The 17,126-nt window shown below is 43.7% G+C and overlaps 1 protein-coding gene across 1 annotated transcript in view; it reads right to left on the bottom strand.

The window, feature by feature from the left end:
* CAPN6 (calpain 6) overlaps positions 1-17,126 on the bottom strand; it is a 155,066-nt gene that overhangs the window by 115,209 nt on the left and 22,731 nt on the right. Inside the window, exon 2 of the mRNA XM_030210251.1 lies at positions 6,098-6,280. Coding sequence (XP_030066111.1) covers positions 6,098-6,262 — 165 coding nt within the window. The 5' untranslated portion in view covers positions 6,263-6,280. The remainder of the gene's footprint in view (positions 1-6,097; positions 6,281-17,126) is intronic.

The raw sequence follows: 17,126 nt of genomic DNA, 5'->3' as shown, positions 1-17,126 counted from the left end.
AGTTCCTCTTAAATTTATACACGGATCACCCATTTTCTGTAATTATACATGTAACTCAAAACCACGCACCAATCTCGCCCCAAAACACCCATAATCCTCCCATTTCCACACCCCCTTTTTTGGAACGTGTGTAAATTTTAGGCGCAGAACCTGCGCCTTACTTTATGTGCATTGATCCCAATTAAATCTAATTAGTGCCAATAAAATTGCTTGTTAAAAAGCCAATTATTGGCATTAATTCGCTCATTATTCTATTAACTTGCTTGTGCAAATCAGGAACACGCCTAAATTGGCACACACAATTTTTGGTCATTTTTATAGAATCCTGGGGATGGTGAGTAGAACAGGCGGTGTGTGTGGGGTGTATAGAGCAGAGGGGGGACATGTGGAGTGTGTATGACATAATCTGGGACACGGACAGTGAGGGTGTATGGAAGGGTGTCTGCTGTGGATGAGATTCTGAAGTGGTGGAGGGGGCTGTGTAAAGTATGTCAGGGGTGCAATGAAGGAGTGTGATGTGTAAATACACATTTATCTGGAGTGAGGTGTGGTGTAGTGGAGGTGTCTGAGTGGGGATGGGTGTGTGACAAGGACCAAGGAGAAGGGCATTAGGCAGTGGCATTCCTGGGGGGGCTGGCACCCCGGGCGGATCGCCGATGCGCCCCGCCCCCCGGGTGCAGCGCTCCCCCCTCCCGATGCAGCGTGGACCCCCCCCCCGGTGAAAGGACACCCCCATGAAGGAACCCCCCACCGTCGGGTGCACGCCGCTGGTGGAGGTGCTGCGCGCGCCTGCCCTCCGTTGGTCCATGCTTCTTCTCTGCCCCGGAACAGGAAGTAATCTGTTCTGGGGCAGAAAAGAAGCATGGCCCAACAGAGGACAGGCGCGCGCGGCAACCCCCCAGCGGCGTGCACCCGGGGTGGACCGCCCCCACCGCCCCCCCCTAGGAACACCACTGGTATTAGGTACATGTCAGGGTGTGAGTAGCAGGAGAGGCAGGGTGGCCCATGAAGGGCATCTGGGGAAGCGGCATGGGGAGGTGTCTGAGGTGGGTGTTTAGGAAAGATGTCGAGGTGCAGTGGGGGGAGCAACACATAGTTTTATTAAACTCAATCTGGATGAGCAGAATAGAGCAATATTTCCATGTGAGACTATGAATCTTCTTTCAGTACGCAGAAGTAACATGCAACAGAATTTTGCTTAACTTGTTATCTCTTCATGAGTGTTTTAAAATTCAGAATGCTGATTCAGAATGCTGCAGCAAGACTCATAGAAGGTTGCAAGCGACGTGACCACATTACACCATTTTTGCAAAAACTTCATTGGCTACCAGTACAATACAGGGCTAAATTTAAAACTCTATGTTTGATCTTCAAGGCTTTGAAAGGAAATGGCCCCGAGCATCTGAAAAATAGGATGATCCTCCACACACCGCCAAGGACACTAAGGTGCTGCCAAGGACTTACACTAACTACACCCTCTCCAAAAGATATTACACGATGTGATACCTGCAAGCGAGACTTCTCCGGAGTAGCCCCCACTCTGGAATGCATTGCCTGAAAGGCTCCGCTTAACACAAGACTCTCTACTTCAGGAAGCAGGTGAAAGCTTGGCTCTTCAACCAAGCCTTTAATGGAAGAAGTACCTAATTTGTTAGGCTCACTCACACACACAAGGATTGACTCGGGCTGCACATACTGCAGCGGGACATGTTTATCCAGTCCTACCCTAGCTGAGATAATATTTAGCCATCTCTCTGACCTCACATGCAACTTTCTTCAAATCAATCATCTTACTTTCTAATCCTTCCTACTTTCTTACTCAAACCAAGTGAAATCGAAATCCACCATATCATCTCCATGGAAAGCAGACTGTGGAGTACCTCAAGGATCGCCACTATCACCACTCCTATTCAACCTAATGATGACCCCACTAGCCAAGTCCTTATCCAACCAAGGCCTTAACCCTTTCATATACACTGATGACGTCACATTGTACATCCCCTACAAAAAGGATATAACAGAAATCACCAAAGAAATCAAACTCAGCTTGACCATCATGAACTCATGGGTGAATGCATTTCACATGAAACTTAACTCAGAAAAAACACACTGTCTCATCCTCTCATCCCAATATAACACAATCAAACCCATCAACATAACCACCCCATATTACACCCTCCCTATCTCAGACAACCTGAAAATTCTCGGAGTTACAATCGACCGAAATCTCACACTAGAGAGTCAAGTGAAGGCTACAACAAAGAAAATGTTTCACTCAATGTGGAAGCTCAAACGAGTGAAACCTTTTTCCCCAAGGGAAATATTTCGCAGCTTGGTACAATCCATGGTACTAAGCCATCTAGATTACTGCAATGGAATCTATGCGGGATGTAAAGAACAAATCATAAAGAAACTCCAAACTGCTCAAAACACAGCAGCCAGGCTTATATTCGGAAAAACAAGATTTGAAAGCGCCAAACTTGTACGAGAAAAACTGCACTGGCTCCCAATCAAAGAACGTATTGCATTCAAAATCTGCACCCTGGTTCATAAAATCATCTACGGCAATGCCCCAGGATACATGACAGACCTCATAGACCTACCAACCAGAAACACAACAAGATCAACACGAACATACCTAAATCTCCACCACCCAAGCTGCAAAGGACTCAAATACAAATCAATCTATGCATCCAGTTTCTCTTATATAAGCACGCAACTATGGAACACACTACCAATTACCGTGAAAACAACATACGACCACCTAAACTTCCGGAAACTCCTACAGACTAACCTATTCGAAAAGGCATACCCCAACGATCCAACCTAAATGCCTTAACCCCGCAACACAACAATATAAAAATTCGTACTGGACACAACCTAACTCTTCCCCTTATGACCCCCAATGTGTTTATCACACCTGATCATTACTTTGTCATTTTGTAAGCTCTTTTGAGCAGGGACTGTCTTTCTTCATGTTCAATTGTAAACCGCTGCGTACAACTGGTAGCGCTATAGAAGTGATTTATAGTAGTAATACTAGTAACTGGTGATCGCCTCTACTGTACTATGTAAGCCACATTGAGCCTGCAAATAGGTGGGAAAATGTGGGATACAAATGTAACGAATAATATAATAATAATAATAATAATCTATATGTTACAACTTTGCCTTACCCCTCACTACCAATTATAATGTTCTATTACGTATTGTGTTGTCATTGCAAGTAGTATACCATGCCATACTTTGTATTGTTGTTTGAATATTTTTACTGCTCTAATTGCCTATTGCTCATGTTTGATCTATTCTTACTGTACACCGCCTTGAGTGAATTCCTTCAAAAAGGCGGTAAATAAATCCTAATAAATAAAAAAAATATTCCTTAATTAATGCCTGACAGTGGAGCGTAGCCTGTAATTCTGCTGACAGTGATTAGTACTAAGCAAGGAATCTTTATCAGACCACGGAAGCCACTAAGGCCTGAGCTAATACCAGAACTGCATATAATCAAGTGAGCATGTGTCAGAGCAAGGGAAGAGAGTGGGGGCCACAAAGGAGCAGAAAACAGAGCAGGGAGTCAGAGAAGAAATCAGAACCAAAGAAAACCTTCATTAGGAGACAAGATGCAACCTGTCATTGCATTATTCAGATACTTCCATACAGAATGTGCCAACTTTTCTGTACCAAGAATGTGTGTGAATGAGTAGAATACCAGCATATATGCACATATGTGTATACATATAAACAGTGGTGTAGGAAGGGGGGGGCGGGAGGGGCGGTCCGCCCTGGGTGCACGCGCTCGGGGGGTGCCGGCCCCGCTGGTTCCCTGCTCCCTCTGCACTTCCGGGGCAGAGAGAGCAGGGAACCAGCGGGGCCGACGCAGCTCCGAGTGACGTGCACTCGGGGCGGATCGGCTCTCCCGCAGGTAAAAATGTGGTCCGGGGGGGTCGTGCCGCGCTGCACCCGGGGGGGGGTGCACAGTGGCGACCCGCCCCGGGTGCCATTAGCCCTCGCTACGGCACTGCATATACATGTGAATGGCATTTCAGAATAATAATCTAATCTAGACTTATTAAAGGCCCTTCTACTCAAAGGGGACAATTCCTTAAGTGTGCCAAAATGCAGCACACTGAGTGGAAATTCTTCCATTACAGAAAACTAGTGTAAGTCAGCATTTACTTGCTAACATTTCAGTGTACCCCCTTATGCCATGTCAACAGCAGGCATCAATGCGGAAACCTAAATGTGGTACTTCAGACTTTGTTTGTGAACTACTGCCTGGGCAATATTTCATTAGGCAATTTTGCTTGGTCAGTGGTTCACTGTATGTTTGTAGGGTTATGAGGCCTTTTCTAAACCTGGAGGAGTGGCCTAGTGGTTACAGCACCTGTTTTGGCATCCAGAGGTGGCCAGTTCAAATCCCACTGCTGCACCTTGTGAACTTGGGCAAGTCACTCAACCCTCCATTGCCTCAGGTACAAACTTAGATTGTGAGCCCTCCTGGGACAGAGAAATATCCAGAGTACCTGAATGTAACTCACCTTGAGCTACTACTGAAAAAGGTGTGAGCAAAATCTAAATGAATAAATAAAGATTCTAGAATTCTAAAGAATAACAAGATTCCATGCAGAATTTCAAAGTGTAGCAACATTCCATGTAGAACCCCCAAAGAGTAACAAGATTCTTTGGGGTGGAGGAGTGGCCTAGTGGTGCTGGTCTTGCAATCCAGAGGTGGCCGGTTCAAATCCCACTGCTGCTCCTTATGATTTTGGGAAAGTCATTTAACCCTCCATTGCCTCAGGTACAAACTTAGATTGTGAGTCCTCCTGGGACAGAGAAATATCCAGAGTACCTGAATGTAACTCACCTTGAGCTACTACTGAAAAAGGTGTGAGCAAAATCCAAATAAAAAATAAACAAAGGGAACATTTTGGTGCAAATTCAGACTATATGGTACCATTAATAAACTTACCTCAAAGAAACGTTAAATATGAGGCAAGAAACTATCTCAGACTACACCTCCCAAATTGCAAAAAAGTGATCTACAAAACTGTCCACTCTGCAGACTTCACTTACTTAGGAACCAAAAGGTGGAACTCCTGACCAACCAAAATTAGAAATATACAGGAATATACTAGATTCCGCAAAATCCTCAAATCGTTCCTATTCAAACAAACCCTCAAAAAGAACAATCATATCTCAAACAACTAATTATTACTTGAATTGGTTATTAATCCATTTACCATTAACTTTCTCTTTGCTTCATGTACAATTTCTCATTCATAATAGATTTTCTAAATGTTAAACATCCATAGCTATCCCGGTATGTTTATGATACTGTATTGTAAAATTGGATTCTTACAACAAATTACTTTCTTATGCATTATTCTTTGTTACGTATCCTATACTGTTTATTGTGAGCCACATTGAACTCAAACTTGTTTGGGATAATGTGGGATATAAGTGTCACAAATAAATAAAAAAATAAAATAAAATTCATGTTGGACTGCACATATACACAATTACAATGCCTTGAAAACTCTTCACATACTCTTGTACGTTTGTTCTATGGTTTCCAATTTTTCTCTAGAATTCATTTCAAATTTTTTTTATCATCGTGTGCTATACATCAGCCCCCACTTTGCTGTGAACAGTATCTAAGTTTGTTTGCATCTGACCAGTGCAGCCTGATATAAGGCGGTCATCTTCCAAGAGTTGTCTTATAGATAACTCCATCAATAAATGAAATAAAATTAACCATCTGGTAAAGAAAGGAGAATGAAGAAAAGACAATAATATTCAAACAGTTTTTCAATTGCAATGAAAACATATAAGCTGTATCTCAAACCTACAAATGTAGCTCTATCATATATGTAATTCTATGTATTAAATAACACTTTCATGGAGGGATTTAACCACAGTTAGTGTGTGCAACCTGCTACCAGGTCAACAGGATTAAAGCGGGACCTGGGGAGATAGTACACTAACCGTTAGTAACTGACCTTCTGAATGTTGACGATGTCATCTACTGTGATAACGTCTATGTCCCCATCACCATCCAATGTCCATGTGAGTATAGTAGAGAGAAGAAACTTACCTTTGGACGTTTCCACTCCACTCTTCCTGGAGGAGATCTGCTGTAGAAAAGAGAGTTATCCTCTGCCGGAAACTCGGGATCCTCAAACAGCTGCTTATGTCGGACACACTGCTGCTTGAGGTCACGATAGGACTGGTGTTTGAATAATTGCACAGACGAACTCATTGTTTAGATCTCAGGGCTCTAAGAAGAAGACAGACCAGTCGTTAAACGTTGCTTCTCTTTCAATGTCATCTAAAGACCTAGGCTAGTTTTTCCCCAACTCTCTTCTAAAGTCACACCTAGCCAGTTGAGTTTTCAATATTGCCACAATGAATATGTATGAGATAAATTTGCATGCACTGGGTCTTCAGTGTATGCAAATCTGTCTCGTGCATGTTCATTGCAGACATCCTAAAAGCATACCAGTTCTGGGGCATAGTTTTCAGCATGAACGCATAATTTATATACTGTTAAGACATGTTATTTTATCTCTTAACTTGTGCCATTTTATGCATTGAGGCCTATTTACTGATAACTGAGGTTAACAGTAAAATAACCAGGGCTTGTTTTGAGGGGGTACTGAGTACCGGCACCTTTTTCATTGTCTGCTAAAATTGACCCATGGACCCCAAGTTTTAATGAAAGAGCTCAGGCTCTACACACCAATTCTGCCTTGTCACAGATTCTTTGAGTGGTTGTAAGGGGCCTGGCTCTTGTGGGGTGGGTCCCTCAGTGATCACCCCACCCTTGAAGGGTGGCCTGGCATTTGAGTACCGGCATCTTTCTCGCTAGATAAAACGCACTGGAAATAACACATCTTAATGGTAGCTCACACTGATAACATCCCCCCTCGGTGTGCTTCCAGGACACAGTTGGGAACACTGATCTGCCTATGGCATGAAATACGGTGAAGTTCTGCTACCACAGATGTGGTCTGCTGTTTACTACACTGAAAGAATTTAAAGTTCAGCAATTTGAGTTCTGGCTGAGGCCCAGGTAAACTAATGGAAATTCTGACTGCTGACAAAAAGGTTTTCTCCCTTTACGAATCTCTGGGAACAAGTCCTGATAAATTAGGCCCTTAGTCTCAATTGTTTCCATTGCATAACATTAAGTTCATGCCCTTGTTTTTTGGATTATGTTATAAGATTTTGCAATTTTCCTACTTTTGTTGAAGTTTACCTTAAAATGGGGTTTTCTTTTGCTTTTGACCCAGTATTTTCCTCTGGCTCCTTTGGGCTTCCGGCTGAGGCAGAACCGGTCTCTGCTGGACATACACCACCATTTTTGTGTTGCCTTTCAAACCAATCCAACGATTAAATATATAGGGAACCTTTTACCAAACTGTGGTAAAAAAATGGCCAATTTTTCTATTTCAATACACAAAGGAGGTGGGAACGTAGGAAGGCTAGACAAACCTCAGGATCAATAAAGTTAAATATTTATTGCTCTGGTGTGTATAAAAACCAGTGGCGTAGGAAGGGGGGGTGGGAGGGGCGGTCTGCCCCGGGTGCACGCGCTCGGGGGGTGCCGGCCCCGCTGGTTCCCTGCTCCCTCTGCTCTTCCGGGGCAGAGAGAGCAGGGAACCAGCGGGGCCGACGCAGCTCCGAGTGACGTGCACTCGGGGCGGATCGGCCCTCCCGCAGGTAAGAATGCGGTCCGGGGGGGGTGCACCACAGAAGGGGGGTCGCATCATGTTGCACCCGGGGGGGGGGGGTGCGCAGCGGCGACCCGCCCCGGGTGCCATTAGCCCTCGCTACGGCACTGATAAAAACACTACAAAATAAACATAAATTTACTAGATAAAATTCAATGTGTGTACAACAAAACACAATAAAATAATATCAGTGCTCAAAAACCAGCATTACACAATAAATGTAAAATCAGTGCTCTAGACTCGACCGACCCCGTGTTTCGTCATATAACCTGCCTGCCTCAGGAGTCTGACAATGAGTAAATAGTGTCAAATGGTAATACTGGGTGAAAAAAAGCAAGGAGGACTTAAATACAAATCAATACATACATCTAGCTTTTCATACATCTGTACACAACAATGGAATGAATTACCAACCACTATAAGAAAAACACGCGACTTGATGACCTTCCGGAAACTACTGAAGACTTACTTGTTCAAAAAAGCGTACAAAATGGATCCCTCATAACGATCTGACTCCTAAAGTACACCAGACACAATTTTATATTGGAACTCTTTTATTTGAAGGCTGTGAATGTTTGTTTATTTATTTATTTATTAATTAATATATTTCAACATTTCACTACAAACTGTGAGTATGCAATCGGCATTACAATCAGGAAATCCATAATAAAATAAGAAAAAAAAAATCTTTAAGGCTTATTCGTCCACAATTTAAGGAAAATTAGATTCCAAGAATACAGAAACATAAATAACATAAAGTATTTAAAGAAAGTAGTTTAACGGTTGCTACCTCGGGTTACCGACCCTAGCCTGCTAATTATGGAGGGCATACAACATTCATATCTACTCTAGCATCAAGAAATTCTTTTAACTGTTATGGGTCTACAAACTGAAAATGTTTACCCTCAAGCAGTAGATTACATGTACAAGGAAATCGTAATACAAAATTTATTCCCAGTGCCAACGCTCTAGGGCGCTGCTCCAAAAAAGCCCTGCGCCTAGTTTGTGTAGGCTTTGAGAGATCTGGAAAAATACGGACCTTTGAGCCCAAAAACAAGTTTTCTAAATGTCTTAGAGAAAGTCTTAGAACAGCATTGCGGTCAGGCTCCAGCACACAAGTGACCAGCATAGTTGACCTCTGAGTAATAATTTCCAGTGAACTCTCGAGGAATGAAGTCAGATTCATTCCATTCCCCCACTACTGGGGGGTTTCCATCGCCCCCCTTTGGGTTCCAGATGTAATAGGCCCGTGTTATGGGGGGGGGGGGGGGGTAACGAGTCCTTATCCATTCCAAGAATGTCCACCATATATTTTTTTACCATTTCAACAGGTGGAAGAGGAGATTTAGGGAAGTTAAGAAACCTACGGTTAAGTCTCCTAGCCTGATTCTCCAAATACTCCATTCGTTTATGCAGAAACTTATTAGCCTTAACCAATGCAGTTTCTAAAGTTCCCATTTCTTGCAACTTAGTATTCACATTTTCCAGTTTCAAGGATTGCTGTGCAGTCGCTTGCGCTTTTATTTTACCTATTTTATTTGCACCCTAATTACTGACAATTATCCCTTGTCCTGATATCATTATATTATGTTGTTATCCACGTACCCACTTTTTAATCAACATAACTTTCGTATGAACCTTAATAGCAATAATTCTGAAATTCTTCTCCGTTAATATGATTGCCATAATATTCCTATGCACCTTTTCTGTTATATATATACTCTGATTCTCTATTCCATCAATGTGATTGTAGTTGTATTATATTGTAAGCCACATTGAGCCTGCAAATAGGTGGGAAAATGTGGGATATAAATGCAGCAAAATAAATAAAGAAAATAAATAAAAAGACCATGAAAGCATAAACTGATGCACTATGTAAACACAGAAGGTATCAAAAAGCAAAAGACAAGTACTCCAAATGCATGAGATGAAGCGTAAGTGAAATTATCCTGGTTCAACCACGTATGTTTAGATCACACAGATCCGAAACACAGTAACACAGAGAGCAAAAACACCTCGGTGCCAAAAAATATCACTATGTTACTGCGTTTCGGATCTGTGTGATCTAAACATACGTTGTTGAACCAGGAGAAGTTCACCACTTGCACCATTTCTTCATCTCACCAATCAGTGTAACCTTTGACCCCTGACGCAGGTGGCTTGTTCCGCCAAAATACGGCTCTGTGTTGGGTCTCTGTTTGGTGCAAATAAAGGTGTTTTCTGAATCATTCCTATGTTGGAACCTTTGTTGAACACTCCCTACGTCGCAATTCGTATTGCATTCTCTACTCTTCTGCCTTCTTTGGATTCCCGTAGAGGTGTCTTCCTGTTTCGTTGTTTCACCAGGTGCGAATTTTCCCATTAGCATGTGACTATTAGCACATCATGAGCCCCTACTGCTAATCATTATGTAGGTGGTAAGGGATCATGTGATAACCATGCACGAATTGGTTAGCGCACAGCAATGCAGCTGCGCTAACCAATTCGTGCAGAACACATTCACTCTCTGCCCCCAGGCCCGCCCCCAGCGCTGAAAACTAATTTTTCTTTTAGTGAATGGGTAGCATGCAGACATGCAAAAATTACCGCAAGATGCCTGCGTACGCCCCGTGGTAAGCCCTTTTTTTGCTGCGGTAAGCATGCATTAGTGCTTACTGCAGCTTAGTAAAAGGACCACATAGAATATCCTATATAATAATTCTCACCTCCAACGTTCTGACTTGCTGCCTGGGACCGCGGCTCATTCCGAGTTGGTCTGATAGGCTCCGTAGATAAGGCTGACATCACCGTAGCCATTGTGATGTCAACTTCAGAACCCGGGGGGAAAAAAACATGCCTCACAGCTGATCCATGTCCAGAGGAGGGTTGCTGGACATGGGTGACTGCAGGGGGGCAGGGGGTCGCTGGACATGGGTGGCTGCAGGGGGGGCAGGGGAGAGAGGAGGGTCGCTGGACATGGGTGGCAGGAGGGGGGCAGGGGAGAGAGGAGGTTTGATGGACATGGGTGGCTGCAGTGGGCGCAGGAGGAGAGGAGGGTCGCTGGACATGGGTGGCTGCAGGGGGAGAGGAGGGTCGCTGGACATGGGTGACTGCAGGGCAGTGGCGTAGCTACAGGTGGGCCTGGGTGGGCACAGGCCCACCCATTCTTGCTTCAGGCCCATCTAGTCTAGCGGTCCATATGGGCCCCAAAGCACCTCAGTGGTGGCATCTCACACTCCTCTCTCCCTCTTCTCCACTCACGGCATAGTATCTGTCCATCTCTGTCTGAACCCCGCCCCCCCCCCAGGTCTACCTCAGAGTTGTCACTGGTGGCAATTCTTATAGGCAGCCTGCGTCGGCCCTGCAAGCTTCCCTCTACTGTGCCCCACCCTTGAGGGTGTCACTTCCTTTTTCTTTACAGGCAGGGACACAGTAGAGGGAAACCTGCAAGGCTAGCGCAGGTTGCCTATAGGAATCACCTCCGGCGACAGCTCTGAGATAGATCCTGGGGGGGTGGTTCAGAGAGAGATGGGCAGAAGCTGGGCCGAGAGCGGGGAGGGGGGAGAAGGAGCAGATGCTGAGTCTGGGGCAGGGGAGAGGGAGAAAGATGAACACAAGTGAGTAGGGGCAGAGAGGATGGAAGCAAAGAAAGGGGAACATTATAAAAAAACTATTGTTTGTATGTATGGGGGTGTGGTTGGGAAGGGTCCACCTAGGTTAACTCTGGGCCCACCCAAAATGGCAGGTCTGGCTACGCCCCTGCTGCAGGGGAGCTGAGGAAAACCTTGCTAGCGCCCATTTCATTTGTGTCAGAAACAGGCCTTTTTTACTAGTAGATATATATTGTGCTGTTTTGATGGGACAAGGGCAATCTCCACTTGTTCCTGCCCCACCAACGCAACAATGGCAAGTGGTGGCTGCAGACTGAGGCCGGAGTCACCATTACAAGATAGCACAGGCCAATTCTAAGCTCGCCAAGTGCCATTTTGTATGTGGGAGTGACCGGAAGTGGCGTGGATACCACCATGGATGGGGTAAGAGTGTCTTTAAGCGGGGCTGCAGCTGGGGGGGAAACTGGAGAGGGCCTGGAAGGGATGTTTTCTTGCAGTGGATGGTAGGGATTCAATATTTTTAATTCTGCTTTTTGCTTCTTTTTTAAAAAAAAATTTCATTTAACATACGAATAGCCATACTGGGTCAGACCAATGGTCCATCAAGCCCAGTATCCTGCTTCCAACAGTGGCCAATCCAGATCACAATTACCTGTTTTGTTTTAAACAGCCAAAGTGAAACAAAAAATAAAAATCATTAAAAATGAAAATGAAATGAAAGCAACATTTTTGTGCACACTCCCATCCTCTGCTGCCTCCGTTACAAATTTACAGCCTCCATTTACCAACCTGTGAATTACAAATTAATATGTGTTATTCTCAGTGGGGCCTATAGAGAAATTAAGCATTAACATGCACTAAAACATGTACACAGGTTTAAAAAAGGTCCTCAGATTACAAACCCTCAGGGGAAAAGAAATCCCTACTGCACCAGAATGGAACACACCTTGAGCTGCCTTTAGAAAGCAGACTCCTAGATTTATCTCACACAACGTTACACTTCTTCTGAGTCAGATATAGATTTGTGTACGTTTGTGTCTGTAAGAATTGTGCATATGGATGTATTTTTCTGAAAAAAAAACCCCAACTATTTTTGCTTTGCAAAGGAGTAAAAATATTGATGAATATTTGTCACTTAATAAGAAGATCTGTAATGGAGATTCTAGCAAAGTGTCAGATGTGGACATTGTCAATGGCGTGCATGTACCATGGAAGGAGCAGAATAGACTAAAATTCATAGCCTGTTTCTCTACTTCATGCACTTCGAGAGGGTAAATCTTATCCCAGTTGTGCATGCCATGGTAGCATCAAGACTGAATTACGGCAATGCACTATACAATGGTCTGACTACAAAGGACCTGCACCAACTCCAGTTGATTCAGAATGCAGCAGCAAGACTCATAGAAGGTTGCAAGCGACATGACCACATCACACCATTTTTGCAAAAACTTCATTGGCTACCAGCACAATACAGAGCTAAACTTAAAACTCTATGTCTGATCTTCAAGGCCCTGAAAGGAAATGGCCCCAAGTATCTGAAGAATAGGATGATTGATCCTCCACACACCGCCAAGGACACTAAGGTCCTCCCAAGGACTTTCACTAACTACACCCTCTCCAAAAGACATTACACGATGTGATACCCGCAAGCGAGCCTTCTCCAGAGTAGCCCCCACACTCTGGAATGCATTGCCTGAAAGGCTCCGCTTAACACAAGACTATCTGTACTTTAGGAAGCAGGTGAAAGCTTGGCTCTTCAACCAAGCCTTTAATAGAAGAAGTAACTAACTTGTTAGTCTCACTCACACACACAAGGATTGATTCGGGCTGCACATACTGCAGCGGGACATGTTTATCCACTCCTACTCTAGCTGAGATAATATTTAACCATCTCTCTGACCTCACGTGCAACTTTCTTGAAATCAATCAGCTTACTTTCTAATTCTTCCTACTTTCTTACTAATCTATATGTTACAACTTTGCCTTACCCTTCACTACCAATTATGATTATTATTATTATTATATTACATTTGTACCCCGTGCTTTCTCACACGTAGCAGGTTCAATGTGGTTTACATAGTAAGTAGAATTACAGACTCTTAAAGTCTTATAAGGAGAATTTTACAACTGTAGTAAACATATTAATTATAATGTTCTATTACGTATTGTGTTGTCATTGCAAGCTGCGTACGTCTAGTAGCGCTTTAGAAATGATAAGTAGTAGTAGTATACCATCCAGTTTATAATCGAAATAGAAAAACGCCTATATTGTGACCCAAATTGGGAGATAGACGTTTATCTCACAAAAACGAATAAAGCGGTATAATCGAAAGCCGAATTTGGACGTTTTCAACTGCACTCCGTCGCGGATGCGGACAAAGTTGATGGGGGCATGTCGAAGGCGTGGTGAAGGCGGAACTGGGGCATGGTTATCGGCCGATCAGAGATAGGCGCCTTCGCCGATAATGGAAAAAAATATGCGTTTTTAGCGAGAATTTAGGGCACTTTTCCTGGACCCTGTTTTTCCACGAATAAGGCCCCAAAAAGTGCCCTAAATGACCAGATGACCACTGAAGGGAATTGGGGATGACCTCCCCTGACTCCCCCAGTGGTCACAAACCCCCTCCCACCACAAAATATGCTGTTTCACAACTTTTTATTTTCACCCTGAAATGTCATACCCACCTCCCTGGCAGCAGTATGCAGGTCACTGGAGCAGTTATTAGGGGGTGCAGTGGACTTCAGGCAGGTGGACCCAGGCCCATCTCCCCCCCCCCCCCACCTGTTACACTTGTGCTGGTAAATGGGAGCCCTCCAAACCGCCCCCCAAACCCACTGTACCCACATGTAGGTGCCCCCCTTCACCCCTTAGGGCTATAGTAATGGTGTAGACTTGTGGGCAGTGGGTTTTGAGGAAGATTTGGGGGGCTCAACACACAAGGGAAGGGTGCTATGCACCTGGGAGCTCTTTTACCTTTTTTTTGTTTTTGTAAAAGTGCCCCCTAGGGTGCCCGGTTGGTGTCCTGGCATGTGAGGGGGACCAGTGCACTACGACTCCTGGCCCCTCCTACGAACAAATGCCTTGGATTTATTCGTTTTTGAGCTGGGCGCTTTCATTTTCCATTATCACTGAAAAACAAAAACGCCCAGCTCACAAATTGTCGAATAAAACATGGACGTCTATTTTTTTCGAAAATACGGTTCGGTCCGCCCCTTCACGAACCCGTTCTCGGAGATAAACGCCCATGGACATAGACGTTTTCGTTCAATTATGCCCCTCCATGCCATACTTTGTATTGTTACTTGAATATTTTTACTGCTGTAATTGCCTATTGCTCATGTTTGATCTATTCTTACTGTACACCGCCTTGAGTGAATTCCTTCAAAAAGGTGGTAAATAAATCCTAATAAATAAATAAATCTTGCTTATGCTTATATATCTCATGTGTCCATGTGAGCTTATTTATATAGATAGAACTTACCCAGTTATGTCTGAATGAACACAAATTTAGCTTTCAAACAAAGATGGAATCTGCTCTGCTGGTACTGCACTACCAACTGAAACATCGGACTACACAGATGTTGTACAGAGAGGGTGGGAGGGTAGCGGTTACAATCGTCTTCTACAGCGATGGATATTTGAACTTTACAATGTGGCACCGAGGGGTTGAAGTGAAAAATTAGAATGGATGACTCTAGATGACTCTGGGGGAAGCCACTGGTTGCTCCGGGATTGGTAGCATTGAATGTTGCTACTCTTTGAGAGTCTGCACGGAATCTTGTCACTCTTTAGGATTCCGGAATCTTTCTATTCTTCTGGGTTCTACATGGAATGTTGTTACTATCTGGGTTTCTGCCAGGTACTTGTGACCTGGGTTGGCCACTGTTGGAAGCAGGATACTGGGCTAGATGGACCATTGGTCTGACCCAGTATGCCTATTCTTGTTCTTAGTAGGAATAGATTGGTGAGATAGTCAGTTGACCCAGAGATAGGACTATAGGGGAAAGACACTGCTGCCATCTTGAGACTGTTGGTGAGTGACGATAGAATGCCAAAAGAAACCTAAACGCTGAAGATTGTCAGATACTAATTGGATTTTGTCATTTTTGCCAGAGCCGTTACCCTGATGCAGCAGAGTGAAATATGATATCATGTTGGGAGCTGCCTGGATTTAACCACTTTGGGAATATTTTGCTCAGATAAATGGATAGATTTTCAAATGATTTCTTTGTTTATGTACGCATAATTTTGCAAGATATTTGGAAACAATGGCTCTATGAAGACATCATGGTTCATACTGTCACTGTTGATATATTGCACAGCTTTCACCATCTGATGATCTAACTAATACGAATTTGTCGTGTGAGAAAGGACATAGAAATCAGAATTGAGACGTCCAGGTCTGGATATCTCAAGTTCCACTAGTATTTCAGAACAGAATCTGTCAACGTAGAGCCTGTTCCAAAACACAGGAGAAATGGACATTCATTTGCCAGGGTATGAGCACCATAAGCATCCATTTTAGAAAAGTAAATATAAAAAATGTCAAATGGTTGTAAACCAGCACAGAGCAAGTTATGTTGTAGAATAAACATGATTTTATTCTACAACATAAAATCACGAAGTGGAGGAGTGGCCAAGTGGTTAGAGCACTGGTCTTGCAATCCGGAGGTTGCCGGTTCAAATCCCACTGCTGCTCCTTGTGATCTTGGGCAAGTCACTTAACCCTCCATTGCCTCAGGTACAAACTTAGATTGTGAGCCCTCCTGGGACAGAGAAATATCCAGAGTACCTGAATGTAACTCACCTTCAGCTACTTCTGAAAAAGGTGTGAGCAAAATCTAAATGAATAAAGATTCTAGAATCCTAAAGAATAACAAGATTCCATGCAGAATTTCAAAGTGTAGCAACATTCCATGTAGAACCCCAAAGAGTAACAAGATTCTTTGGGGTGGAGGAGTGGCCTAGTGGTTAGAGCAGGGGTCTTGCAATCCAGAGGTAGCCGGTTCAAATCCCACGGCACCTAATCACTTCACCTCTTCTCAGGAAATCTTAACTACCCCAACTTGACATTTTGTCCTTTAGATTGTAAGCTCTTCCGAGCAGGGACTGTCCTTAATTGTTAATTTGTACAGCGCTGCGTAACCCTAGTAGCGCTCTAGAAATGTTAAGTAGTAAGTAGTATCTTGGGCAAGTCATTTAACCCTCCATTGCCTCAGGTACAAACTCAGATTGTGATCCCTCCTGGGACAGAGAAATACCTGGTGTATCTGAATGTAACTCACCTTGAGCTACTACTACTACTGAAAAAGGTGTGAGCAAAATCTAAATAAATAAAGATTCTAGAATTCTAAAGAATAACAAGATTCCATGCAGAATTTCAAAGTGTAGCAACAGTCCATGTAGAACCCCAAAGAGTAACAAGATTCTTTGGGGTGGAGGAGTGGCCTAGTGGTTAGAACACTGGTCTTGCAATCCAGAGGTGGCCAGTTTAAATCCTTGTGATCTTGGGCAAGTCACTTAACCCTCCATTGCCTCAGGTACAAACTTAGATTGTGAGCCCTCCTGGGACAGAGAAATATCCAGAGTACCTGAATGTAACTCACCTTCAGCTACTTCTGAAAAAGGTGTGAGCAAAATCTAAATGAATAAAGATTCTAGAATCCTAAAGAATAGCAAGATTCCATGCAGAATTTCAAAGTGTAGCAACATTCCATGTAGAACCCCAAAGAGTAACAAGATTCTTTGGGGTGGAGGAGTGGTCTAGTGGTTAGAGCACTGGTCTTGCAATCCAGAGGT

Source organism: Microcaecilia unicolor, chromosome 7 (assembly GCF_901765095.1).
Source record: "Microcaecilia unicolor chromosome 7, aMicUni1.1, whole genome shotgun sequence".
In the NCBI taxonomy this organism is placed as follows: Eukaryota; Metazoa; Chordata; class Amphibia; order Gymnophiona; family Siphonopidae; genus Microcaecilia; species Microcaecilia unicolor.
Note: the sequence above shows the minus strand (reverse complement) of the source record. Positions and strands in the feature narration are given on the sequence as shown.